The sequence below is a fragment of the Apiospora kogelbergensis genome (genome assembly GCF_038363985.1).
Source record: "Apiospora kogelbergensis strain CBS 113332 chromosome Unknown utg000001l_segment0_segment0, whole genome shotgun sequence".
Classification (NCBI taxonomy): Eukaryota; Fungi; Ascomycota; class Sordariomycetes; order Amphisphaeriales; family Apiosporaceae; genus Apiospora; species Apiospora kogelbergensis.
This window is the reverse complement of record NW_027117418.1, coordinates 926,144-952,447: the sequence shown is the minus strand read 5'-3', so window position 1 is coordinate 952,447 and position 26,304 is coordinate 926,144. Positions and strand designations below refer to the sequence as shown.

At 53.6% G+C, this 26,304-nt stretch overlaps 7 protein-coding genes across 7 annotated transcripts; 6 read left to right on the top strand and 1 right to left on the bottom strand.

Annotated features, from left to right (window-relative positions):
- Nucleotides 1-83: 83 nt before the first annotated feature.
- On the bottom strand, nucleotides 84-2,368 carry PG998_000326 (uncharacterized protein; the record flags this gene model as incomplete). Its single annotated transcript, XM_066867144.1, has 4 exons — nucleotides 84-1,352; nucleotides 1,412-1,878; nucleotides 1,933-2,219; nucleotides 2,310-2,368. The coding sequence occupies 4 exons, from the start codon at nucleotides 2,366-2,368 to the stop codon at nucleotides 84-86; spliced, it is 2,082 nt and encodes a 693-aa protein (XP_066735559.1).
- A 2,695-nt stretch (nucleotides 2,369-5,063) lies between these two features.
- PG998_000325 (uncharacterized protein) lies at nucleotides 5,064-5,946 on the top strand (the record flags this gene model as incomplete). The annotated part of the gene is made up of 3 exons (XM_066867143.1): nucleotides 5,064-5,096; nucleotides 5,191-5,600; nucleotides 5,853-5,946. The coding sequence occupies 3 exons, from the start codon at nucleotides 5,064-5,066 to the stop codon at nucleotides 5,944-5,946; spliced, it is 537 nt and encodes a 178-aa protein (XP_066735558.1).
- Nucleotides 5,947-10,314: 4,368 nt separating this feature from the next.
- Nucleotides 10,315-12,494, top strand: PG998_000324 (Leucine aminopeptidase 2; the record flags this gene model as incomplete). Its single annotated transcript, XM_066867142.1, has 5 exons — nucleotides 10,315-11,242; nucleotides 11,302-11,437; nucleotides 11,497-11,603; nucleotides 11,659-12,053; nucleotides 12,111-12,494. The coding sequence occupies 5 exons, from the start codon at nucleotides 10,315-10,317 to the stop codon at nucleotides 12,492-12,494; spliced, it is 1,950 nt and encodes a 649-aa protein (XP_066735557.1).
- A 1,359-nt stretch (nucleotides 12,495-13,853) lies between these two features.
- On the top strand, nucleotides 13,854-19,100 carry PG998_000323 (kinesin motor domain-containing protein; the record flags this gene model as incomplete). The annotated part of the gene is made up of 4 exons (XM_066867141.1): nucleotides 13,854-15,076; nucleotides 15,118-15,552; nucleotides 15,633-18,028; nucleotides 18,088-19,100. The coding sequence occupies 4 exons, from the start codon at nucleotides 13,854-13,856 to the stop codon at nucleotides 19,098-19,100; spliced, it is 5,067 nt and encodes a 1,688-aa protein (XP_066735556.1).
- Nucleotides 19,101-19,781: 681 nt separating this feature from the next.
- PG998_000322 (uncharacterized protein) lies at nucleotides 19,782-20,715 on the top strand (the record flags this gene model as incomplete). Its single annotated transcript, XM_066867140.1, has 2 exons — nucleotides 19,782-20,358; nucleotides 20,438-20,715. The coding sequence occupies 2 exons, from the start codon at nucleotides 19,782-19,784 to the stop codon at nucleotides 20,713-20,715; spliced, it is 855 nt and encodes a 284-aa protein (XP_066735555.1).
- Nucleotides 20,716-21,417: 702 nt separating this feature from the next.
- Nucleotides 21,418-22,469, top strand: PG998_000321 (uncharacterized protein; the record flags this gene model as incomplete). Its single annotated transcript, XM_066867139.1, has 2 exons — nucleotides 21,418-21,454; nucleotides 21,556-22,469. 2 exons carry the CDS (start codon nucleotides 21,418-21,420, stop codon nucleotides 22,467-22,469), a joined length of 951 nt encoding a protein of 316 aa, XP_066735554.1.
- Nucleotides 22,470-23,603: 1,134 nt separating this feature from the next.
- PG998_000320 (transporter) lies at nucleotides 23,604-25,683 on the top strand (the record flags this gene model as incomplete). Its single annotated transcript, XM_066867138.1, has 5 exons — nucleotides 23,604-23,872; nucleotides 23,943-24,528; nucleotides 24,628-24,690; nucleotides 24,757-25,089; nucleotides 25,174-25,683. The coding sequence occupies 5 exons, from the start codon at nucleotides 23,604-23,606 to the stop codon at nucleotides 25,681-25,683; spliced, it is 1,761 nt and encodes a 586-aa protein (XP_066735553.1).
- Between the last annotated feature and the right edge of the window lie 621 nt (nucleotides 25,684-26,304).

Here is a 26,304-nt window from a genome sequence, read left to right as displayed (position 1 = left end):
GATAATGATGATGAATGCAATGACATCGTTCAGAGCGAACGTGCGTAGGGTGATGACGTGTGTAACACGCGGGCAGCAGAGGCTTATGTCGGCTTGAAGACTGCTGCTGAGAGAAAGAACAGGCCACCAGTTGGGCTGTCGGCGCCATTCGGGCTGTATTTGGTGGGCGGAGAAGGGGCAGGCGGAGATACAGGCGGGCTTTTGTTGAGGGTTTTGGTAGTGATCGGGGCAGGAGGGGTCTTGGTTGCTTTGGCGGTTCCTTGGAGCTTCTCTTGGCTCCTGGCGCGATGGACTTCTTTGTCTTCCACGACGGCAGGGACTGTAGGCGAGGACGGCGTGGTTTCGGGAGACGGGGTTTCGCGGCCACGAAGCTTGGTGAACTCGCTCTCCACGTCGGCGAGGAGTGCATACACATCACTGTCGGCGTAGATGCGGATGCTTTCCATGCGCCGCAGCTCGGTTTCCGAGTCGTTGTCCTCTGCCTGCTCCGTTGTGCAAGGCTCGGCGTCTTCTTCGTACGGGGCCTCGGGGATGACGGAGGGGACGCGTGCAACCACACGCTGAGGCGACGGGGAGGGAGATGTCGTGTGGAAGAAGGTTCCGCTCTTGGCTGGGCTGCGTGGCGGGGTGGAGATGTCGGCGGCGGCGTTGCGAGGCTGGCCGCCCATGGCTTGGGACAAGAGGTCGATGGCACCCGTAGTCTGGGCAGACATGCCCATCGTGGCGGCCGCCGCGACGTGCTCCAGGAGCTTCTGTCTTACACGAGTGCGACGGTTTTCTGCGTGCTCCAGCTTGTTGACCCAATCGTCGATCGAAGCATCGAGCTCAGCGAGGGCTTCCTCTTGCTTCAGCATCGAGCCTTGACTGAACTTGGCTCCACGAGGAGATCGCAGGTACTGGCAGATGCGAGCGTGGAGGTTGCGACGACCAGCTCGCAAAGACGTGTAGGTGCGTCGAAGGTACTCGGTCCGCTCGTCAAGATGTCGAAGCTCCTTAGAGAGGCTCTCAACATCGTCCTTCTTAAGCACTTCGAATCTTAACACCTGTTCAAGGGCCTGCTTGTGGACGTAGCTGGCTTCGGCCTGGTCCAAGTGGTTTGCTGCTTCACTGGGCTTCCAACCTTGCGGGAGCTCCTCAAATGCACGGCGTTGTTCGTCAGTCTTGTTCTGTAGGGTGTTGCTGCGTTTGAGTCCGCCGCCGACGGGCGTGCCATCGCTTCGCTTCCTTGGCCGGCCTCTATCCATGATGCTTGCTGATTCCGACTTGTTCCTTCTGTGAGACGTCGCGGCCGCACTTCGCTGGGCGAGCTCAAGGTCTGCTTTGGCAGTTGCTGTCATATCGGGGTTGCTGTTCTGAGGCGTGGTCACAGGGGTCGTGTTTCCGGACCTTTCCCATGGCCGGGGAGAGGCACGGAATCACCGGGTGCCGACATAGGGACCGGCGACGTCGATAATGATGTGGCAGATCTGGGGGCGGTCATGTTATTGGGCGCCGACATTGGTGTAAAGGGCGAAAAGTGTTGGCCTCTTTGGCTGGACTCATCAGCTTTGGCCGGAACGCTACTAGGTTCAGGATGAGAGCTCCCAGACCGAAGACGACTCAACGAGAGCTGGCGAGCTAAGCGGGGCAGGGTGCCGCCTTGGTTGGGGATCGTTAACGGAGAGAGTGACTTGGGCGAGAGTGGTTGTCTGGAGAGACTCTGGTTGCTCGCTTTGCGATTTACCGTGGCTTTCGAAGCCGGGCTAGTTGATTCGCTGGCTGATTCTTGCCGGCATAACGAGCTCGGCTTGAACTCATAAGGCTGCGGGAGGAACCACGACGAGTTCACCGGTGTGCTGATGGATCGTTCATGCACCGCAGGTCGGCCTGGAATAGTTGCTGCACGGCTGTTAGCAAACGCTTGAAGCCCCCCCTCTCAATACTAGGACTTACGAGAATCCATGGCCACCTCATGTACTGTGGTCATCGGTCCCAGCTCAGGCACGCTCACTTTCCTCCGTCGGGTGAGGTTGCGCTCCTTGATCCGGATCCGAAGGTCGTTGACCTTATCCGCATCCTCGGCCATCTCCGAAGACTGGCCGAGAGCTACTGCCTGTGCCTCCTCGGGGTCGAGTTGCTTGCCTGTTGTTTGCTTGTTGTCCCCCTTTGGGAAGAGCTGGTACTTCCTCGACTCTGGCTGAAACATCCTCCAGGCGAATGGCTTCTTCTCCTCCAGAGAGCTAATGGACGATGTGTTCGAAGTAAGCTGGTATCGATGAGTGGTAAGCTTGAAGTGATTCCCAGAATCAGCCGAGACGTGGAGCACTTACAGAATCGGTGGAGGGCTGTTGTCTAGATATATAACTTCTGAGACTTCCGTGATCTCCATCGGCACCTGTCATACAAGTGACTATGTGCGCCATTGAAACCGGAAATATAAGTGGGTGCCAATTATAAGCAGGGAGAGGTGTTAAAGCTTCGACGTAGGCGATAAGTCAGGTTGTATGCGAAAGCCGGTATATATGTGTTAGACGGCGGCACTAGCTGACTAGCAACGGATGGCGGTTACAAATGCAAGTGCAACGAGGACGAGGTTTCGCTTTGATGCGTGACGAGATTATATGCAAGCTCATAGGGTAACAGCCTTGCTTGTCTTAAGGATAGGACATATAGGTTCTCGAAAAAACTCTGGAAGAAAAGAGATGGCACTTTGCGGCGTATTTCATGGATTCTCTAGGATCAGTATTGTACATACTGTTCTCCTATACCTTGTCGCCTTCTCGCCCGGTACATGTATCCTGTACGTACCGGACATGACATCGTCGTATCCAGGCCCTCCCCGACCCTGGTCGCTGAGACACAACTCTCCAGTTCTCCTAAGTGCCTTTCTCTCCACTGACATCAGGAAGGATTGTGAGTGTGTGTGTGTGTGTGGCCTGGCTGTTACCTGGCAGAGGCGCAAAAGCACTGACTGAGGAAAAACAGCAAGTCAGGGTCGGAGAAGCGTACGAAAGCAGTATAGCGGTAACTAGAACGAGCTTCGAAAGCTGCATGCGACGGGGGAACTGAAACCCGCCTAAGTCCTCGACAGGGTTATCACAGTCACATAAACAAACCCCACACGAAACCCACCTGCGCTACGACCTGCGTCAGGACAGGGACGACTGAAAAAAGTGAAGAGAACTAGAGAACTAGAGAACTGGAGCTGGAACAAGCAGTACTTGCTTCGACTTGTACACTGTCGTCTTGTATAGCTGAAGACGAAGACCCCGAATGGACGAACGAACACACGAACCCTGCCCCTTGTCAGAGCAATGATCCCGGTCCTGTCTGCAAGCGACTCTCGATGGCTTCTCCTGCAGCACCCGGCAGAACACCCGGACGTCAAGATCACGAAAAGCAGGCCGGCCTCAGGCCTGAGCCTTTGACTTTCTTCTTCCGCATGACAGCTAGCACGGCCATTTGGTGGGCGAAGGGCGAAGGGCGAAGCCGGGTACTACGTAGCCTCATGAATCAGGACGGGACCGATCTCTTCCATTGTCAGGGTAGCATCATCCTAGTAGTATGAAATGTACTGCGACAACCGACCCACGCTTGATGGAGGAAAGGTGACGATCACTGGAATAAGAGAATCTCCTCTCGTGGCCTGACAGGTGCCCGCAGCAGAGAACCCGCAGGCGCAGGGTCGTCTGGTCTGGTTTGGGTTGTGTGTGTAGGCTTCGTACATTGCATGTCCGGGGCATTTCCCTAGAAATAGTCCCTATCTATCAGCACGCTCTGACTTCTTCCACACGCGGAGGGGGTCTAGGCAGCCTAGATCACACCGCTAACGGCGCGCGGAAGGGATAGGCAGGATGATGTACTGCAAGCGAGACTCCCGTCTACATAGCGTCCTGTAGCATGTAGGTATTCGGAATGCAGAGGCCAAGGCCCAGCTATACATAGTTAGTGCACTTCTCCGGTTCTTTGTTCAGTGGACCTCCCCCTAACGTTGTCGCACCTCACTCACTAACCTGGGCTCCGCTTCGTTCACGTCGGTTAGAGTGGCTTGGACATGCAATTCCAGCTTTTGGCTCTCGGGGCACATACAGCATCGTCGTTCCTGCTTGCGAGAGTTTTCCCTTGCAGCCACAGCCCATCACTTGCATTCGCTCCGAAATCCATTCCTCGCCGCATTTTGGGTTATCAAAATCTTGTATTGCGATCAACTGTGACACGCATCAAACGACGAGATTGTATCATCTAGCAAGTACCGAGTATAATTCAGCATGAGAGCTCCGATGGTCAAGCAGTCAAGCAGTCAAGCAGCCGATGGCTGCATGTGGTATCCAACCAATTTTCCAGGAGCTGCCCGCCCACCTTGTATGCAGAGCACAGACTTTCTATACCTATTTGGACATCAGGACATGATTAGATACAATGTATAGCCCCTAAAATAGGTCACTGGACTGTACTAATCCGACAAGTGGTTGATCTTTGATGATAAGGTCACCTCGCATATCCCATCCGGAAAGCACACAGTGATGGCGATCAACAGGTTCGGAGATGCTACATGGACGTGCGTAAGGAAGTGTGTGCCGAGAGCTGTCTGGAGCTGTCCTTCGGTTCTGCTGCGACAGACGTGGATCGCGACGAGTCAATCCTGCTTCGCCAGAAGGTTAATAGCATCGTCCACGTAGGAACCAGCTATGGCGGTTTAAGTGATGCCATCATATTGTATATGCCGGATTATATAATTATAAGGAATGGGTTGGAAGGCGAACCCGTAACCGGTTTCTCCCAACGGCTCGTTTCAAGTACCAACTTGTTCCAAAGGTGAATAGTCAACGGTTGTATCGGATTAATGTCAGTGATGCTGTCTGAAGACTTGTGCACCATACATATAAGGCGTGCACAAGCTACTGCTGCTTTTGCGGAGAACTCTGTCGGAACGCCGGATGGTGGAGGTTGGATGGCGTGTGGTAATACAATTGACCCCATTCTGGGCCACGAGCCCAAGCAAAAACAGGTGAAGTCCTCCTATACATGTGTAGATGTAAGGTACAAGGCGCACCTGGGAGGAGTCAATTGACAAGAAGTTGAAAATGACCGGCCGAACCAAGAGTAGCAGCCTTGTGGTAAACGGCTCAAATCAAAATCAACCACTATTATGCATGACCAATTCTAAGCCTTCCTGAATCTCGGAGCTGAGTATAACTAACAACTAGCAAGTCTGTGCACGGTTCCTGCTGGAGACCTCTTAATCTCTTAGTGAAGAAGCACGAGCCTGAGGATTCGGGTGCCAGCCAGGTAAAGAAGGCATGCCGATTCCCGCCTCGACTATCGCGCAGTGTCCAATGTCCACCAGGCCTTGAAACTCCATACTCGACTTTTTCTAAAATTATCAATATTCATGCCTTCAACCTCGCCTTCCATTTTGTCATTTTGGCCCCTTTCGAAAGCCTCAAAACCACCGCGCTGTTATCCCGAAATGGCGCATGGCTACGAGTCTACGAGCCCACGACGGGGCGCATTTTCGGCTTCGACTTCAGAGCGCGCGCGCGCCACACGGCTTTGCCCGACACCCCGATTTTCCTCTCTGGCGCCATCGCAAGCGTCAACCTCACTCTCGGGAGAAGTTGGTGCGTGCTGACCTAGCCTTCAGCCGAGCCTGGTTGTGAACACCATCTTGACGGGCGCTATCTGCCTGGCCGGCTGGCTTCATCTCGCGAGTCACAAACCCTTCCCAGATCGCCGGGTTTGCCGTCTGCTTGCTACGTATGTACAAAGCAAACTTCTAAATTAAGACAACCCCGTTCCTACCATAGTCTTCCTGGCCGAAACACTCATAAGCCATCTCGTGTTCGTTCACCACTTGCTCTTGCTGATCACAGGCAAACTATATCCTGGGCTGCTCAGGTCTCCAACAAGAAAGGTACCTGGCCCGGAGTCGATACGTTCGATGGTCTCTGGGTACCCGGATATTGATCGAACACCTAGACGGTAATTGTCGAACCCTTCTCCATTACTGTTACCCGGTGAGCGATAGGAGAAAAAGGGCTGGAGGAACAGCTCCAGGGCTGGTGACATGCACAAATTGTAGGGTATCATCGCGTGGCCCCCTTGGGGCTTTGCGACCGACCCCACCGCTGCAAATCGGTCCAGCTTGATGCTAGCAGCCACCGGTTTATAAAGGTCTCCGTCCCTAAACGTGTAGGCGTTACAAGCCTCACCTATTCTCCATACTGTATAAGTGAGTACTATTAGTACTGCTCATACTAAAGTTAGTCTTGTTTGAGAACACATACAACGGATTCTAGTGCCGGGAGATGGACGGCAGTTGGTGCCGGTCCTGTCGCCGTCGACGGATGGGTATGTCGTATGTGTATCGGGCTTCCAAGGACTTGTAACAGACCTCCCAACATGGCATCCGCCGAGTCTATCAATCAATACCCTCCGTCACTGCCTACGTAAGTGGCATGCCCACCCCGAGACCTTATTCGACAGGTTTGGGCTTGGTAGGAATCTTCGTGCCTTGTCACGTCGCAACGACGCAGCAAGGGTTGCGCACGCGATGTGACCCGAACGCCCCTTGGGGATTCATTGCGAGAGGAGCTCGGGGTATCGCCGTGAGCCACCGCCTCAATTTGCGGCAACGCATGTAACATTGTTGTCGAAGATAGATTCCAGTTCGTTCCCGCTGACTCAAGAGTATAGTAAGTACTTGTGGCTCTAGCGTGAGTGCGAGGTCGCCTTGCACTCAGCCGCGATTCCACGAGAGAGGTATACCCGACAGCTCCCAATAGTTCTGTAAGAGGTCTGTTTTCGACAAGGATCTGCTTGTACGGAGTACTCCCCCGGAAGAGTCTGGAAGTCGAGAAGTGTTTCCTCGCTTCGCCGCAATCTCTCCGATCCTCGAGGATTATAACCATAATATGCCACGTTATTGACAAGGGATGTTTGCTGCTTCGTTTTTCCAAGACTTGCACCCCATCCTTGCACGCCAATGCAAGGGCAAGGGACCAGAACACATTGGACCTATCGGCTCGTCAGTCAAGCCAGACCGTCTCCCTCTGCAACAGGTGTCAGGTCGACGGAATCCGATCCGTCTCCCTAGGATTGGTGGCCGCCATATATCAGACGTTTTATACCAATCTCTTGGGACCAACGTTCTGTCGTCACAAGTGCCATGTTCCTGGTTCTGAACAGCCCGCGATTCCAGCTGTCATCCCATCCACCCCCTTATGACGAGTTACATATTGACAGCGGTAGGAATGCTTATCATAGATGCCGATAACGAACTCCTTCCTCTCACAGAGCCGAGACGACGAGGATGACCCAGGTAAAGAAAGAAGATGCTCTCTTGAAACGAAGGTGGGCGATGTTCCTATGTAGCTAGACCTTCGCGGTATTACAAGCGTGGACGCTGTCGATGCGGGGTCTCCGGTGGACTGCATGTTTCAACTACAACCACGGAAGGCTTGTGTTCCTCAAGAGTGAGTCGATGCATGCCAGGCCTTGATTTGTAAATAGTAAGAACAATGAGCATATATGCGCTGCACGAACCCGCATCGATGCGATTCATGACGAGTCGGTGCCCATTGAGCCCCATCACCAACCTGCATGCATACATGCTTGTTTTGTCACTGTCACTGTCACTGATGCATCGGGGATATTCGAAGGACGGCTACATACCGGCAAAGCGATGCATGGCCGGCACTTGGTGAAGAAATATGAGGTCAGGCAATAGCTAGCGGACTCCATAATGTGTGTTCACTTCCTGTTGTTGATACCCTTAATAGCGGACGTATTACCCTCGACGTCTTTTCGGAGCTACGGCACATCGCATAGGCCGGGTATCACAGTAATCCCGCGAGCTCAAAGTGGGACAAGTTTATGCCGTCCAATGTGGATGTTTTGTTTCTCGAACTTCAGACGTTTCTCATTGATATTGCACCGAGATATGTTAGTACATTACACACGGCTACCGAACGGACTACGGATGAGGTAGTTCAATGCGGGCGAGCAATATTCCCCCCGCATACATAGATGGCTGCCAGTGGCCATAGCAACCCCACGATCGATGTTACGTACTCAATATCTAACCTTACACATCGGGTCCGACAGAAATGCCCGGGCGTGTCCTCCACTGCCCTCAGCAAAGCCATCCGAGCGCTTCATGAAGACAATTGCTGCTGCCTTGGGCATACAATTAGCAGCTCAGTTCTCCGCGGTCGACTCTTGGACCCCTCGTCCAGGACCCAGATGCAGCGCTAGAACATCAAGCTAGCCTTGCTGGCCAACTAGCAGCTCTAGAGGGAGGACTGCGTCGTCAATGCGACGGGTCCGGCTTGTGAGGTGCATATGCCGTGAAACAGGCCTCCGCAACGGCGCACATCGATAGCTGCAGGTCTGTATGTCCTGCTCGTCGTGTGCCTGCCCACTTGGGTACTTACTTGACTCGTCTGCGAGTTGCGCTGTTGCTACCTCAGGCCTGCCATTGCTACACTTATCGTGTTTAAGCACTGCCAGGTCTGTGCAAATGACAGCCTAACTTAATTTTGAGTTATGGTTGACGGATCGCCCGCTGATCATCGTGACATCGCTCCTCCTAACTTGACTACACGCGCGCGCGTGTGTGCGTGCGTGTCTGTGACCAGATGGTCTGATGACCATTATATCACGGGATTGAAGAGCCGATTCCTGGCCGAGCGCAGACTGCCACATCATATCAAGCTTCAACCTGGAACATGGGGTAGACTCATCAGGGAGCTCGACCGAGAAACTGCCCCGTGTCTCGGGATCTGAGATATCATCTAGGGATACCATGGCGCTGCCACCGGAAGTCGCTAAGCTATATCGAAGCTATAACGTGTCCGCGCAATGCTCTCATCCATCGAGGTGCGGGGCTACGGGCTCAAGCATAGTCGACATGTCTGATTCATGCCTGCAAACCAGCATAATATCTTATCTATCATACTCCTAATTGTAGTAGATGAGCCAAGTACATGATGCACCGTTTGTTTGTGTACAGTTTAGGTCGTAAGTGGCTTGGTTGCTACGGTAGACCTATCTTCGTATAATTCGTCCTTGTCAGGTTTAGTCCTGGCACGCCATTGGTGGGATGAGAAGCAGCAAGTCTAAGCGTGCTTCTTGCGACACCCGGCTACTTTATCTATATGAATGTTTGCGCTTAGCATTGGTGATAGCCGACATGCATTGTCGATGCAGGGACAAAGTCGTATATCTGTATGTTATTTTTACGACATGTTTTTGTCATAGTATGTCTGCTTTTTCTTTTCCTTTGCGAAGCGAGGTGCGGGACAAGAGTAGGCCAGCCACGTTGTATCAGGCCTATTAAACCTGAAGGAATTCGTAGGACACGATCTAAGCGAGCCGTCTCCTAGCGATAGACCAGAGCTTTCATCCTGGTGACCAAGCGCTCAGGGCAAACCCCCGGATTCCTTACCCAAAGGAACCAGGAACCGGCCCGGAAAGGATTCAAGCCACCATCTGTTGCGTTCCAGGCTCTCGTCATCGATGGCAGTCAATCGTTGGGGGAGAAAATGGCGCAAGATCTTGGGTGCATAGTCATGTCCGGGCCCCGGACAACGACCCAAGCCAGGAGGATTCTATTTCGTTTGACAACGGATTGCTTGCCTGTCTCGGAAGAGGCTGGTCCTTGCAGCTTGCTCTGTCTATGTAACCACGATGCCTGCCCGTCTCGCTACCAGACCTGAACCATGAAGAGATCCCACACGCACCAAACCAAACGAAACAAAAGTCTTTCAACCTGTGGCAGCGAGGCTCAAAACGCAGTACCAAGCACCGAAAGCACAGGAGTGCAGCAGCGGGATGTAATCAGCAAATTTGAGCCGAATGACATGTTTGATGTTCCGTGGCTGCAAGGAAGAACCATCCCTCCGCAGGAGTAACGGCGAAGCATGTGGTAGAAGTCGAGATGGTGGTTGCAAGACGAACCAATAGGACATTATTGTAGCCTGCATTTAAGGCACTGGATGTTCATTGGAGAGTTTGTCAGATAATAGAGTGTTTCATTGTTCTTCTGTGAACTGTGAGTGGCGTAGCGTGGGATTCCCAATAATCGTGATTGGTTGCATCCCGCAGCGCCTCATCCGTCCACTAGCAGCCACATGCCACAGGCAAAGTGAGCCGGCCCGGGCAGTTGTGAGAGCAAAGGCAAAGAGCCGCCGATAGCCTTGGCGCTAGCTTGAAAGGGAAGCTACGTTTACGTACGTTTGCCAACGACACCACCCACCACCCGGACAGAGCACAATCGCATCGGAAAAGTAAGTAGCTGCCCTAAACAGTCAGTTGGCCGCAGACGCCGCATTGATGAGGGGTCTCACCAACTTTTCACAGAGCAGTCTTCTGTTCAAAAGCATCCACATCACGATTCGGAGTCCTTCTCTCGCCTCTGCACGTCAGCAACCAAGGAGGTCATACAGTTTCACTTCGCTCAGGATGGCGCCCACCCGAGATCCCAACACGCTGTCCAATTACGGTGCCTGGCTCACCAAGCACACCACCGTCAACTTCAAGGTCAATTTCGACAAGCAGCGCCTCGAGGGTTCCGTGTCTCTGGATCTGGAGTCCCTGACGGACAAGGAGAGCAATGAGATCATTCTTGACACCACCTGCTTGGATATTTCGTCCGTCAAACTCAGCAACGTTGACTTGAAGTGGGAGCTGAAGGAGACGGTGGCGCCTTATGGCTCCCCTTTGCATGTCACCATCCCTGAGGGTGCCCAAAAGGGTGATCGTGTGAAGCTGGACATCGCCCTGGCCACGACGAAGGACTGTACTGGTCTTCAGTGGATGACACCGGCTCAGACGGGCAACAAGAAACACCCTTTTGTCTACAGCCAGTGCCAGGCCATTCTTGCACGTTCCATCTTGCCGTGCCAAGATACCCCTGATGTGAAGTCCACTTTCACCTTCAACATCACCTCGTCTTTGCCCGTGGTAGCCAGCGGCGTCCCCGTCCCGTCGGACAACAGCGGCGAAGGCGAGAGGCTGTTCCGCTTCGAACAGAAGGTCCCCATTCCGTCATACCTCTTTGCTATTGCCTCGGGCGACCTCGCCACCGCCCCTATTGGAAAGCGCTCCGTCGTTGCTGCTGGCCCGGAGGCTATCAAGGCCGCGCAATGGGAGTTGGAAGACGATATGGATAAGTTCCTCGACGTTGCGCAAAACCTCATCTTTGACTACCAATGGGGAGAGTATAACGTTCTTGTCCTACCCCCCAGCTTCGCCTACGGAGGTGAGTGAAAAGGATGGCTAGCCGCAATACGTGTTCTAGTATGCTTACACGAGTGATAGGCATGGAAAACCCCATCTTCACGTTCGCTACCCCGACCATTATCAGTGGCGACCGTCAGAATGTAGACGTTATCGCCCACGAGCTGAGCCACAGTTGGAGTGGCAACCTCGTAACCAGCTGCAGCTGGGAGCATTTGTTAGCCACCCTCCCCCTATTCCGTACCGACCCCCTTACATGGTGCTAACTTAGCGCAGCTGGCTGAACGAGGGTTGGACGACTTATCTCGAGCGCCGTATTGGTGCTGCCATCCACGGAGGCCCTCAATTCGACTTCTCTGCTATCATTGGCTGGAAAGCCCTAGGTCAGTCCCTGCAGTGAAGTTGAGTCATACGTACTTGCACTGACATATGATACAGAGGACACCGTGAAGCTATTTGGAGAAGATCACGAGTTCACCAAGCTCATTATTTCGCACAAGGGCGTGGATCCTGAGGATGCTTTCAGCACTATCCCCTACGAGAAGGGATTCCATTTCCTGTGGTATCTTGAGAGACTTGTCGGCCGCGAGCACTTTGACAAGTTCATTCCCCACTACTTCAAGACCTGGGCCCAGAAGTCTCTAGACTCGTTCGAATTCAAGGCCACGTTCCTGGACTACTTCAACCAACATGGCACCGATGAGATCAAGCAGAAGGTGGCCCAGATTCCGTGGGAGGACCGCTTCTACAAGCCTGGCCTGCCGCCTAAGCCTGACTTCGACACTTCGTATGTTGACAGCTGCATGGCGTTAGCAGAGAAGTGGAAATCCTCCGTATGTGCCCACCCTTGCCTTGAGACTTACACCGACTAACATTGTTGTTTCGTGTAGGACTACAAGCCTGACCTGAAGGATGTCGAGTCTTTCACATCAAACCAAACTTTGGTATTTTTGCAAGCTGTCCAGGACTTCTCACCTTGCCTGAGTGTGGAGAGAGCACAGCTACTCGGCTCTACGTATAACATCAGCTCCTCGAAGAACGTTGAGCTGAAGACTGCATACTACGGCATTGCTCTTCGAGCCGGAGACCGCGAAGCTTTCCCGGGCATCTGTGAGCTGCTGGGAAGCGTCGGACGTATGAAGTTTGTCCGACCGCTGTACCGACAGCTTGTGAAGCTTGACCGCGCACTTGCCGTGGAGACCTTCGAGAAGAACAAGGACTTCTATCCGTCTACGACCAAGGGGCAGCTCGCAAAGGATCTGGGCCTGCGCTAGAGAAGACACAATGCCAAAAATACCTCCTTGCATATTGAGAACCCAAGTGTCGTGCAATGGCAACTACGCGACGATGCATATGGAAATGTAGGCAGGAGGGTGATATACAAAAAAAGTACCGTTAGGACAACAAGATCGAGGCGCTCTCGAGGAGTCCCCTTATTTTGATAGTTACCTTCAATAGTTTGAATAAGAATTGTTAAGAATAAGGGGAAGATATCCTATAAATCTATAAAGAAATTTAAATTCCATTGCGGTACCATATTTGGCTCAGTACGAAATAGTCTGCGCAACACACACGTACAGTACCTGCCATAGTGAGAAGATCAGAGACTACCGAAGCCTTTGGGTGCAATTTCCTGATCATGGTGATTCGCATTGACAAGCCACATATACGTCCCGTTGCTATATCAACAAAGGACGCCAATAAAAGCGTGCCATCCCGGGGACGCATACAGGTAATGTAAAGGGGGGTCCTAGTTAAAGTGAAAGGGATTGATAGAAAAAGACCCCTCCTTGAACCTTTTGGTTGAATGGATGGACACAGGGAGCGACCAAGGCCCAACCCAGGTGAAGCTCAGTAAGTATTCCACGTGAAAATGCCCACTAATAATTAACGACAAGCCAATCAAGTCAGGCCATTTCAGCCGATCAATAATAAATTCGAAGTAGGAGGCGCGGTCGCGTTCGGTCCTTGCGATTAACCGATAGAGGAACCCCCCAACCCCAAATCGTCATTTCCCTAGTCATCCATGGGCTTGTTGACAGGTGACCATTTAGCATTTCGAAATTCTACCTGCGAAAGATGGCATGCCTGAGCAGTTAGCTTCCTCTTATACCTTACATAGCAATTAAACCTAACTGCGACGGTGCCACGGCATTGGTGACAACATCGTGATCGAATACAGCACATCCGGCTTTTGGAGTATATTCCGGCCTAGGGATTGGCTACTTGCTTGCCTGAGCACTTTATTTGGCCCTGGAATTTACGCAAAGGGTTCGCGGCGATTTGGATGTGGACACCGCCCCGAACGCCCGCCAACCTCTTTTGACAACCACCGTCCTTGCTGCCTCTACACCGCGCATCCAAGGTTATGACGGCCTTACCCGCATGTAGTTTCGATTTTCTTGGAGTCGTATGAACCGATTTGCGCATCGACGACTGTCCTGAATACGACTACCCGTCCCGACGATCGCTGCGAGACAGCCCGGTCTCAGGCCTCTTTGCGACCGAAACCAAGAGCCCTTTCGATCGCTCGCTTGCCTGCCGGGCCACCCCGTCGCATGTCTCGAGACAATTAGAACGAACAATCTGCAAGACAGGAGGCGGCGAGGCGTTTCTCGCCAACCACTGCGATCATGGCGCCCCAAGGTGGAGGAAACATCAAGGTGGTGGTGAGATGTCGGCCTTTCAATAGCAGAGAAAAGGACCGCGGTGCCAAATGTATCGTGGAAATGGAAGGCAACCAGACCGTACTTACACCACCACCCGAAGCTCAGGCTGCCGCCGCCAAAGGCAAAGGAGACGGCACCGTGAAGGCTTTCGCCTTTGATAGGTCGTACTGGTCCTTTGACAAAGATGCGAACAACTACGCTGGACAACAGAATCTATTTGACGATCTTGGACACCCCCTTCTGGAAAATGCGTTCGAGGGCTACAACAATTGCATTTTCGCCTATGGTCAGACCGGCTCGGGAAAGTCGTACTCCATGATGGGGTATGGCAAAGAGCACGGTATCATCCCCATGATTTGCCAGGACATGTTTAAGCGCATTGCCAAAATGCAAGAAGACAAGAACCTCAAATGCACGGTCGAAGTGTCTTACCTGGAAATCTACAATGAACGTGTGCGCGATCTGCTGAACCCGGCCACTAAGGGCAATCTGAAAGTCCGTGAACATCCCTCGACTGGTCCCTACGTCGAAGACTTGGCCAAGCTGGTGGTCGGCAGTTTCGAAGAAATCGAGCATTTGATGGATGAGGGCAACAAGGCCAGAACCGTTGCGGCAACCAACATGAATGAGACGTCCAGTCGAAGTCATGCCGTCTTTACCCTGATGCTCACTCAGAAGAAGTTCGACACAGACACCAAAATGGAATTGGAGAAAGCGGCCAAAATCAGTCTGGTCGATCTTGCAGGTTCCGAAAGAGCCAATTCTACTGGCGCCACGGGTGCTCGCCTGAAGGAAGGAGCAGAAATCAACAGATCGCTATCTACGCTGGGTCGTGTCATTGCTGCCCTGGCCGATCTATCGACAGGGACAAAGAAGAAGAAGGGCGCATCGCAGGTCCCTTACCGAGACAGTGTCTTGACGTGGCTTCTCAAAGATTCGCTGGGTGGTAACAGTATGACTGCTATGATAGCAGCTATCAGTCCTGCAGATATCAATTACGACGAAACTTTGAGTACACTGCGTTACGCCGACTCAGCCAAACGAATCAAGAACCACGCCGTGGTCAACGAAGATGCCAATGCCCGGATGATTAGAGAGCTCAAGGAAGAACTTGACCTGCTCAGGAGCAAGATGGGAGCTGGCGGTGGAGGGGGCGGCGGCGGCGCGGCCGGCTTCCCCCTGAGGAGGTATACGCCGAGGGCACGCCATTGGAGAAACAAATCGTCAGCATCACTTCCGCCGATGGCACTGTCAAGAAGGTGTCCAAGGCTGAAATTGCCGAGCAACTAAGCCAAAGCGAGAAGATTTTGACCGACCTCAATCAGACCTGGGAGCAGAAGCTGCAGAAGACTGAAGAAATCCATAAGGAGCGCGAGGCAGCCCTCGAAGAGCTTGGAATAAGCATCGAAAAAGGCTTTGTTGGGCTGCATACCCCGAAAAAGATGCCACATTTGGTCAATCTGTCAGATGATCCTCTGCTCGCGGAATGTCTGGTGTACAACATCAAGCCAGGCACGACAACCGTTGGAAACGTAGAATCCAACACGGAACACCAAGCGAACATACGGTTGAATGGCACGCGTATTTTACATGAGCACTGTACCTTTGAAAATTCGGCTGATGGAACTGTTGTTGTTGTGCCCGCGGAAGGCGCCCTGTCATGGTTAACGGGAGACGTATCACCGAGACAACACAACTCCATTCCGGATACCGTGTCATCCTGGGAGACTTCCACATCTTCAGGTTCAACCATCCCATGGAAGCCAAAGCAGAGCGTGACGTCGAGAACCGCGAAAACCGCCAGAGCTTACTTCGCCACTCCATCACCCCAGGTCAGTTACAGGGCCTCGAGCGTACATCCCCACGTCCTGCTGGACATGAAAGGACAATCAGCATGGCAGCCTCCGAACTTGGTGATAGCCGACCGGACTCTCCTGCCCCCTTACGCAATGGCCGGGATAACGATTGGTCATTTGCTCGCCGCGAAGCTGCCGGCGCGATCCTAGGCCAAACGGAACAAAACCTTGCCAAGTTGACGGACGATGAGCTCAACGCGCTCTTTAGTGATGTGCAACGTGCTCGGGCTGAACGTGTGTATGGCAGGGAGGGCGAAGAAGATATGGAGTCCGTCACCTCCTTTCCGTTCCGGGAGAAGTATATGTCAACAGGAACGATTGATAATTTCTCTCTCGATACTGCTTTGACAATGCCGTCGACGCCAAGAGCGGGCGAAGTAGATGAACGGCTCAAGGAGATTCGAGACGTGATGCAAACACAGCTTGAGAAGCAGAAGGAGGAGTTTCAAGACCAGCTGAAAAGTGCCGAGACTGAGAATGTGGAAGTAGAAGAGATCAGAAAAGACAAAGCCATGATGGAGGAGACTTTGGTGAAACTCAAGGCCGATATGATGGTGCAACTTGAAACGCAGAAACAGGAATTTGAGGCCAAGATCGAAAAACTGGACCCGTTGAAACGGCCGAAGGCTAAACCCAAGCTTTCCCCTGAAGAAATCAAGCAAGCCAGGAAGGTGGTGGAGCATTGGAGAAGTCGGCACTACGTCTTGATGGCAGAAGCAGTCCTCCAGCATGCCGCTACTCTGAAAGAAGCTCAGATCATGAGCGAAGAGCTTGGTGAGAGTGTAGTGTTCCAATTCACCGTGGTCGACCAAGGCCACGCACTCTGCTCTTCCTACGATATGGTACTAAATGGAGTATCCAATGAAGGCGATGATGTGGCACTCGAGGAGGCAAGGAAACCCTGTGTCGGCATCAGAGTCGTTGATTATAAGCACTCGGTCGTCCATCTGTGGAGCTTGGACAAGCTGCACGACCGAGTGCGGCAGATGCGGCAGATGCACCAATATCTTGACCAGCCAGAGTACAGCCAGCATTTCAAACTCGACAACCCCTTTATCGAGCCATGCATGCCCGAGTACTCGCTTGTCGGCGAAGTGGACGTGCCATTGAAAGCAGTCTTCGACAGCAGGGTCCAGGACTTTACCTTGGATGTCTTGTCACCTCACACGTCTCATGCCATTGGTATCATCAAGTTGTCCCTGGAGCCATCTAGTGCAAGGGCACCTTCCAGTACCCTCAAGTACAACGTCGTTATGCATGACATGGTGGGGTTTGCGGAGCGAGAGGGAACGGATGTGCACGCGCAACTCTTCATTCCTGGCGTCTCCGAGGACGGCGTGACAACGACGCAGATGATCAAGGACTTTGATGAAGGCCCAATAAGATTCGACAGCGTTCATAGCATGAGCGTTCCTCTGTTCGGCTCTCAGGACATCAATTTGCGTGTAGCCATCTTTGCTAAAGTCTCCGATATGCACCTGGACAAACTCCTCAGCTGGGACGACATGCGAGACTCTGTCTCGGAGGGAAAGGCCAAGAAAAACGCTCCTCGCATCAACGAGTCCCAGTTTTATACTGAAGAGAAGCATGACATCCTCGCCCGTATTCAGATCCTGGAACTATCAGAGAACGGCGAGTATGTTCCTGTTGAAGTGACACAAACAAACGAGCTCGACAGCGGTACTTTCCAACTTCACCAAGGTCTGCAGCGTAGAGTCGCCATCAACCTAACGCATAGTTCTGGCGACGCGCTGCCCTGGGATGACATCCGTTCAGTACACGTTGGAAAGATACAGCTTATTGACCATGCCGGCAAAACCCCTGACATGGGAGCGGCAACACCAGACATAGCTTTGCGACTGAGCCTGAAACCAACCTTTCGCCAGAACGCCAACGGCACCAAAAGCGTGACCATCAGTGGCCAGTGGGATTCTAGTCTTCATAACTCTCTTCTTCTCGACCGAGTGACAGCCGACAAGTATAAGGTCCAGATGAGGCTCGCATGGGAGATAAGTTCGGAAAAGCTGGCGGAGCCCATGAAATTCTCCACGACCGTCTGCTGCCAGATTTTGGGCCGGTCGTTCATCAGACAAACTTCCATGCTTTCTTCCCTCTTTCAGAATGTCCGCATTGTCCATTCTTCGAGCACCATATACACGCTCAAATTACGACCAGCTCCCATCAAACGAGTGGGCGACCTGTGGAGAATGAACAGTCAGCACGACTACGTCAAAGGCGAGGAGAACTTGAGCAATTGGGGCCCACGAGGTGTCTCTTTAATTAGTGACTTTATCTCAGCACGTAAAAAGCGAAGAAGGATTGCCGAAATCGGGGCTGCTCAGTTGTTTTTGAAAAGATTGGTCCGCCGGAGCCAAAGAACAAGCCTGTCGACGAAGAGGACCCATCAGACCCTGGCTTCTCACCGACACGTCAAAGCCGTGACGATGATGATGATTCCATTCACGCGTTGCTAAATGATACCCCTGAGACATCCCGTCCGTCGACGCCCCAGGCGGAAGAGAAAGGGGAAGAGGCTACGAATGGCGTCGTGGAAGCTGCGAATGAACTTAAGCCGTCTGATGAGCCCCAAAACGCTGACGCCCTTGGAATTCAGGAGGTGCAAGAGCCCAAGCCCGAAGAGTTGGTCAAGCCAGAGTACGGCGATCATGAAAGCCTGATATTGAAAAAGTGCCTGAAGCTCTGGTCGAAGCACCCTGACCCTGTAATTCGAATCCTCAGCGCCGAGAACACGGCACCTCCAGCGGATGGCATCGCACCAGAACCGTCGGAGCCGCCAGCTCTTGTCAGCACGATAGTGCGCGTCCCAAAGAACCTCAAGGTCCTCAAGGGCGGATACCTCTTGGTACCTAACAATGATTCGAGCAAATGGGTGAAGCGCTTTGTCGAGCTTCGAAAACCTTATCTCCACATCCACAATGCCACCGATGGCGACGAAGTAGCTATCGTTAGTTTGCGAAACTCGCGCGTGGACAGCCAGCCCGAGATCCTAGCTCTCTTTGATGGAAACGACCAGCCAGATGACGAAGATGCGTCGTCTAATGGCGACTTCCGACCTGGCCATCGCAGGACGCCGTCTGGAAGGATCGTCTCGACTGCTTGGACAGGGTCAGGCGGCAACGCTGCTGGGCCTGGTCTCGGTGGGCTAAGTGAGCGTTTACAAGCGGGTGTTTTCGCTGTTTATGGAACAGACAACACGTGGCTGTTTGCTGCTCGCAACGAGCGTGAAAAGTTGGACTGGATCTTCCGCATCGACCAGAGTTACTTCTCTGGCAGCGGCAGTGCGAGCGGCAGCGGCGCCGTCAGCCCCCTACCTGGCACCAATGGATATAACTGAGTAACTCCACAAGCTTCGTGGCTGTGTTGCTCGATGGCCGGTCGGCCGGACCAGCTAGATATGATGAGTTCCCCTTCAAATGAGATCACGACACTGCCAATGGGTTATTGGCATAACGCAGCATTATTATTGGGTTTTTCTTGGATATAGTAATACCTCGACGACGCTGTCGACTTTTATGCAAGAATTTCTTTTGTTTCTAGGCTTCTTGTTTAGGGGATGGATACCCAGGCTTCACGTTTCCTGTATAAGCCCCAAGATGACAGACAGCTAGATTATACCCCGGGCCAACGTCCGACTTGGATGTAGACAGGAAAGGATGGGGATGGTGGATTTATAAAAGAATCAGCAAATTGATGCAACACCAAAAGCTGGAAAAGGGGGGGTACGGGAGAAAACATTGCCCAGGGCAAAGAGAAGTTTGACGATGCGGCTCAATAGAGAGCCGATTGGTCTACTTGATACTGGCTCTGTATTATGATTATCACGAGAAGTTAACGGTAAAGAAACGGATTTAAACCATGCAAACCTTAACTGGCTGCGCTAATGCATCGTCGTGCACATCCTATCCTCTGTTGGGCCCGATATCCGCAATGTTACTCCAAAGCCCCTCATCTCAGGTCAACTCCTCCAAGCACTCGTCTATCATGAACCTGACACATAACATAGCATGTGTACGAGATGGCGAAGGTTGACAACGAAATCAGAGGACGTCTAGCTCTAGTCACCGGTGCCTCTGGGGGTAAGGAACCATATCCCTCCCCCCACCCCTTTCCACCCTTATCATCTGCTAGTACTGACATATCCCTCCTCCTCACCAGCATCGGCGCCGCCTGTGCCCGCGACCTCTGGCAGCAGGGCGCCTCGCTGGCGCTGACGTGCCACAAGAACCGGGCGGCGGCCGATGCGCTCGCGCAGGAGCTCTCGGCGCAGGACAAATCGCGCAAGATCTCGGTGCACGTAGCCGACATGGGCGGGTCGGCGGCGGAGCTGCAGCAGCTGTTCCTAGACCTCGAGACGGAGCATGGGCAGACCGGGCCGGACATCCTCGTTGCTAACGCGGGCTACGGGCGCCGCATCCCCGACATCCTCGACATCCCGCTCGAGGAGTTCGAGTACACGCTCCGCGTCAACCTGCAGGCCCCCTTCCTCCTGGCGCAGCTGAGTGTGCCGCACATGCTCCGGCACGGGTGGGGGCGCGTCGTGTTTGTGTCCAGCATCGCGGCGATTGGAGGGGGATTAATGGGTGTCACTGTGAGTCTTCCCTGTTTGGGTGGGAATCTAGCCTACGATGTGTGGGATAGGGGGATAGAGGATTGCTGACACGGCCACTGTAGATGCGGCATCCAAAGCCGGCTTGACTGGCATGATGAAGAACCTGGCGAACAAGCACGCCCACTTGGGCATCACGTTCAACGATGTGGCGCCGGCCATGATCGGCGACACGGGTCTGATCCCCGATGAGAAGACGGTCGAGGGCACGCCCGGCGACGTCAAGAATATTCCCGTCGGCCGTTTGGGGGTGCCTCAGGAATGCGCCAACGTGGTCACGATGCTCTGCAAGACAGGATACATGACGGGCCAGAGCATATTGCTCAGCGGTGGCCTCAAATAGGCGTCTTTGGTCAGTCATTTCATCCAAGTACTGTGCCTGAACAAACCCGAAAACTCATTCGATTGGATTCTGGGAGCATCCCTGCATGTGCCATGGCTTTGATCGGGAAACTAGCCTAGTCGGACCAACCAGTCATCGATATGGGAGATGCCGCTCTATGCCCCCTGTCGCCCAGCATGTGTGGTGAACGAGTGGTGGTGGTGAATCACATTATCGACTCACAACTAACAAACCGGCTGGCAAGCACGTCATCACTTTACCCAGGCCGAATTTTGGTGGGGTGCCTCCAGGGTGTTTAGTGGTTGTTAGGAGCGACGGAAAGACGGGCGCACCGAAGCTCGGGGTTTTACAGGCATCTATCCAGGCATGTGCAGCAATCAATTGCCATACACGACAGATCGAAATTTGCTTGATGTTGACTTATTGCATATGACTAAACATCAGATAGCAAACGGTAGGCCGGTTATTTTACATTTTACAATGCTTTCGCAAAGCCTACGATAGCTTTCTCCTTTCCCTCTAGACACCCGTCGCTTTTCCCTGTAACATAGTTTTGCGCGCCTTGTCCCTTGCGTCGCTCACTGTCGCTTCCGCAGCAGCTTTTGTGCCCCTCGACCCCTCCATCAACCGCCAAATAATATCTGCCCCGCTACCGACAAACCCGGGTCGCTCTCGCACGCGACGCCGCCTAACCCTGCTCCCATGGCCGACGGAAAGAGGGCAGTCGAATCAGACAGAGGTGAATAGAGTTTAGACTGTTGCATTTCTGCCTCTCCAACTCCAAATTACCACCCTGAAGAAACAGTCCCCTAACTTGTGCGTCGCGCCTGTGTCATGTAGTCTGGACGACTCTGATCACCAACAATGCCTACCTCTCGGGTCTCCTGACCCTCGACTTCTCGCTGAAGCAGCACAAATCCAAGTACCCCCTGGTCGCCCTCTACACCGACAGTTTTCCCGCCTCGGGCCTGGCCGCCCTGGCCGCGCGCGGCATTCCTGCCCAGCGCATTGAGTACCTGCTGCCGACGCAGGGGAAGGACTACAGCAACGACCCGCGCTTCTACGACTGCTGGTCGAAGCTGACGCCCTTCTCGCTCGACCAGTACGCCCGAGTCGTCCAGCTCGACTCGGACATGCTGGTGCGGCGCAACATGGACGAGCTCATGACGCTTGAGCTCGACGACCCATCCGACGTGATCGCCGGCAAGGGCACGCGCGTCTTCGCGGCGGGGCACGCCTGCGTCTGCAACCCGCTGCGCAAGCCGCACTACCCGGCCGACTGGGTGCCCGCCTCGTGCGCCTTCACGCACCAGCACGCCGACCCCGAGCGCGCGCAGACGGAGGGGATCGACCCGGCCGTGGGGCCGCTGGGCTTCATGAACGGCGGCCTGCAGGTGGTGAACCCGAACCGGCGGGTCTTCGAGCAGATCGTCGACTACATGGAGTCGCACGCCGTCAACATGGACTTCGCGGACCAGTCGGTGCTCTCGGACCTGTACCGCGGCCGCTGGGTGCCCCTGCCGTACGTCTACAACGCGCTCAAGACGCTGCGCTGGAAGGGCGTCCACGAGCCCATCTGGCGCGACGACCGCGTCAAGAATGTCCACTACATCCTCGCGCCCAAGCCGTGGGACGAGATGGATGGGCAGGGCAACTTTACCGGGACGGACGAGTCCCACGCCTGGTGGGTAGATGCCAACAACGAGAGGCTGAAGTGGGAGGGGGAGAACGGTGTCACTATTGACGGGTTCTGAGCCTTCGTCGCCCTTGTCCCTTTCCCCCTCTCTCCTAAACTTTTCGTCTCGGTAAAGATGCGAGAACTCCTGGTAAAGGGGCTGCGTCAAATATGATACCTAATTTCCAATATTACCAAGTAGGAGACATTGAGACATTGTGTATCGGCAATGGTCTATCATTATCCTATATAATTACGCTGCCTCGCTCCACCGTCTTGTTCTGTTTTGCTGCCTGTTGACTTGTAATCTAACAACACCAGCCGGGGATATTGGTAGCGTCGCCGTATGCCACCGACCCGGGCGGATTGCATTCGACGGTGTTCGTGACGGCTCTCAGGAGGTAAAATATTCCTATATTGCTCTATTTAGCGCGGGGAAGCTCAGGAATGTGTTTGATACAAATAGTTGCCGCTTACGTACCGTCGTCGCATTGGCAAACCGCCGTGTTGACACAGCAATGGGGGTCTTCAAAGGCATAGCAACGCGGGCCAGTGGAATTTGCCTCAGGGGATACCATGGGCGGTGGGATGGCGACTGCGCTGTGGAAAAGGCAAGCAGCGACGATGGACGCCGATAACAGGGAATGCATCGTTGGCGTTCGTTGTAAGGGGGTGGTTGATTGAGCGAACTGTCTTATTGATGTTTCATAAGCGGTCGAAATTGTGGAAACGGGGAAGTGAGGCAGGGGTGGCAGCATGCTCGATATTCATATTCACTATACATCATACTTGGGTCATGTGGGTTGAGCCACTTGAGCGCATTGGGGTATGGGGGTATCTACCTACCTTGTAGTACTGATATAGTAAACCTAAAAGGAGTTTTCTTTAAGTGAGCTTGTTCCGCGTTGGGCCAGGGACGGGACAATCAATGGCGGCATAGCTGGCTGATTACGAAGAAAGGGGCAATTACTGTAGGAGGAAAGCCTTGTCGATACTGCCCAGGCAAGTGCTCTCGGCACCGTAGCTTCCTGGAGTGAAATGAAGGAAGCAAACGCTAGAATAAGTGAAGTTGGGGCCGATGCACCGGACATATTCACTATCGTCGTCTTGGTTTGAGCAGCACTCTTGGATCCATTTCCCATAGCCAACCTTTTGGGCCCCCTTTCCTCTTGTCTTTTGGTGATAATTGACTATATCAAAAAATACCAGTAACATGCCGAGGGAGACTTATCACGATGGCTTGCAGGACGTCTTCCTCGACGAGAACGAGGCTTACCGACAGCCGTACGTCAAGCCTTCCGCCGATGACCGCCCAGAGATACTCCGCAGCGCTTTTCACGAGATTGTGTTCGTCGCACTGATAGCCATGGCTGCCGCCTCCTCCGTCTTCCTCCAACGGTCCCTGGTGGTGATTGCCGCCGACGTTGCCGACGCACTGGATACGTCGCCCGCAGGCATGGCGTGGAGCACTGCCGCCTCTGGGTTCGTCGTCGTCGTTTTCCTTCTTCCTCTTTGCCGGGATTTCTCTGACGATGAATGGTGGCGAGCGCAGTTTGACAACGGGCGCCCTCCTCATCCCCTTTGGCCACCTCGCCGACGCCAACATCGCCCCGCGAAAGACGCTCCTCCTCCTCAGCCTGGCCGCCTTCGCGCTGCCCGTCGCGCTCGTCCCCCTGGCGCCCAGCGGCGTCGTCGTCGACGTGCTGGCCGGCCTCGCGGGTGCGGCCTGCGCGGCCACGATCCCCGCCGCCGTCGGCCTCCTCAGCTTCGTCTACGCCCGCGCCTCGCGCCGCCGGAACCTGGCCTTCGCCTCCTTCCTCATGGGCAGCCCTGCCGCCACCGTCCTGGGCGGCTTGGGAGCCGGGGAGCTCGCGTCGGCGCGCGGCTGGAAGGCGCCCTTCGTCTTCCTCGCGGCGCTGTACATCGTTGTGGCGGGCCTCGGCTGGGTCTTCGTGCCTAATGTCCCGGGCTTCCCTGGCGGCAGTTCAGGTTCTGGAATAGAGATACCCATGCGGACGTCCTCCTTGGGCCCTTTCCTGACGGGCTTTAGGGGAGAAAAGCTTACCGGTTGGTCGGCTCTGGCCAAGTTCGACTGGGCGGGCACGTTTCTGCTTCTGGTGGGCACACTCCTGTTCACGGTGGCACTCACCATAGGCCCGGGACGGTCATGGGATACACCTACTGTCATACTCCTGCTGCTTCTTGGCATCCTTTTTCTTGCGTGTTTCGTTCTTTAGGAGAGTACGGCCAAAGCGCCCATGGTACCCCGAGAAGTCTGGTCGGACTGGAACTTGATCATGGTGGGTTAACGTTGCGGGAAGACGATCGGCCCACTCGTACATGTCATATTAACATAGGTGTGGCAGGTTAACCTGAGCGCAATGAGTTGCTCGGTCGCCTTCTATTCCGCCGTGTTTTGGATTTCGACGTATCTGCAGAAGGTAGAAGGTTTCAGTCCTTTCGACGTTGCCGTCCGATTGCTGCCGCAGGCCCTGACGGGGTTGTTCTTCAGTCCGCTGGTTGGGCTGTTCATGAACAAGGTTTCCGGTACGGCGATACTGGTCGCTGCCGCGCTTTTCTCCGTCGCAAGCAACGTCCTCTTGATCTTTCTCCGACCCGGGAGCAGCTATTTTCTTTGGATCTTCCCCTCCCTCCTCCTGAGCACCATAGGGATGGATTGGACTATGAATGTAGGATCGGTAAGGGCTTTCTTCTCCACCCCCGGAACATCCATCTAGGGGTCTGTCTGTCTGCCCCCATTACTAAGATGCTACCGCTGCCAGCTGTACATTTTATCGAGTCTTCCTCTGAAGCATCATTCCATCGGCGGCTCCCTGCTGCAGACAACAGCAAGGCTCGGCGTGCCGCTCGGCTTGGCCGTCACCACGGCGGTCTGGACATCCTTTGACGAGAAAAGGGGGCTGTTCCACCCCGAGGTGCCTTACCTGAAAGTCTTCATCACCACCACGGCCTTTGCCGGTTTCACCCTCGTCCTGGCACCGCTTATCCGTATTGGCAAACAGGGCAATTCTGCACGAAAAGAAGGTAGCGAGAAGCAACACCAGCAGCAGCCGCCGTCGCCGGACAAAGTCGTATGGGTGATCTGCGAGCGATGCGGCTCCTGCCAAAAGCAGATGATTAGGAATATTGGAGACCCAGCAAGATACTTCGACGATGATCTTGGTATGGAAAACTGGCAGAAGCACAATCATGGTGGCACGATTGTCAACCGCTTTTCTAACTGTCCCTCCTTGGTGTACCATCCTCACCGCAAAATCGGCATCGCTGCTTGAGGTATCGTATCGTTTACCCAGTTTTGGAGGAGCATTGAATGTTGGATGGAGTATTTGTAGCATTACTGCCTGTACAGTGGGGGACTTAGGGTCTCATCTAATGATCAAAACACCTGCAAATAATAGCAAACTCTTAACGGTTCCTATCAACCCGAAGATCCAAATGAAATGTCTTCCCATCATCTTGATGCTCTGTCCACTTTCTTCCCTCACAGTGGGCAAGATGCAAAAACTCATTAGTAAATAAAAACACAAGCAAAGGCATAAAAGTCCAATCTTGGGTGATGGCAATGGTATCTAACGCAAAGGAATGCCCCCGCCCTATCCCTATCCCTGAATTGTTTCGCCAATCTATGATGATGTGATGATGATGATGATAATAATGATGACAATGCCATTCTTTCGTTCGTCTTCGTCCGACTCGTGAGTGATGGGGATAATAGGAGATGACATGCACACAAAACCTGAAGAGGAAGGAAAACGGTGAGAGCCGAACATCCCTGTACCCATACGCCATTTCGCCCTGACGGCTCGTATGTAATTTGCGTCTTTAGTGTTTCTTGTATTTCTGAAGAGAGGGAGGAAAATGATTAGTATGGTGTTAAACGTTGCAGATAGTGA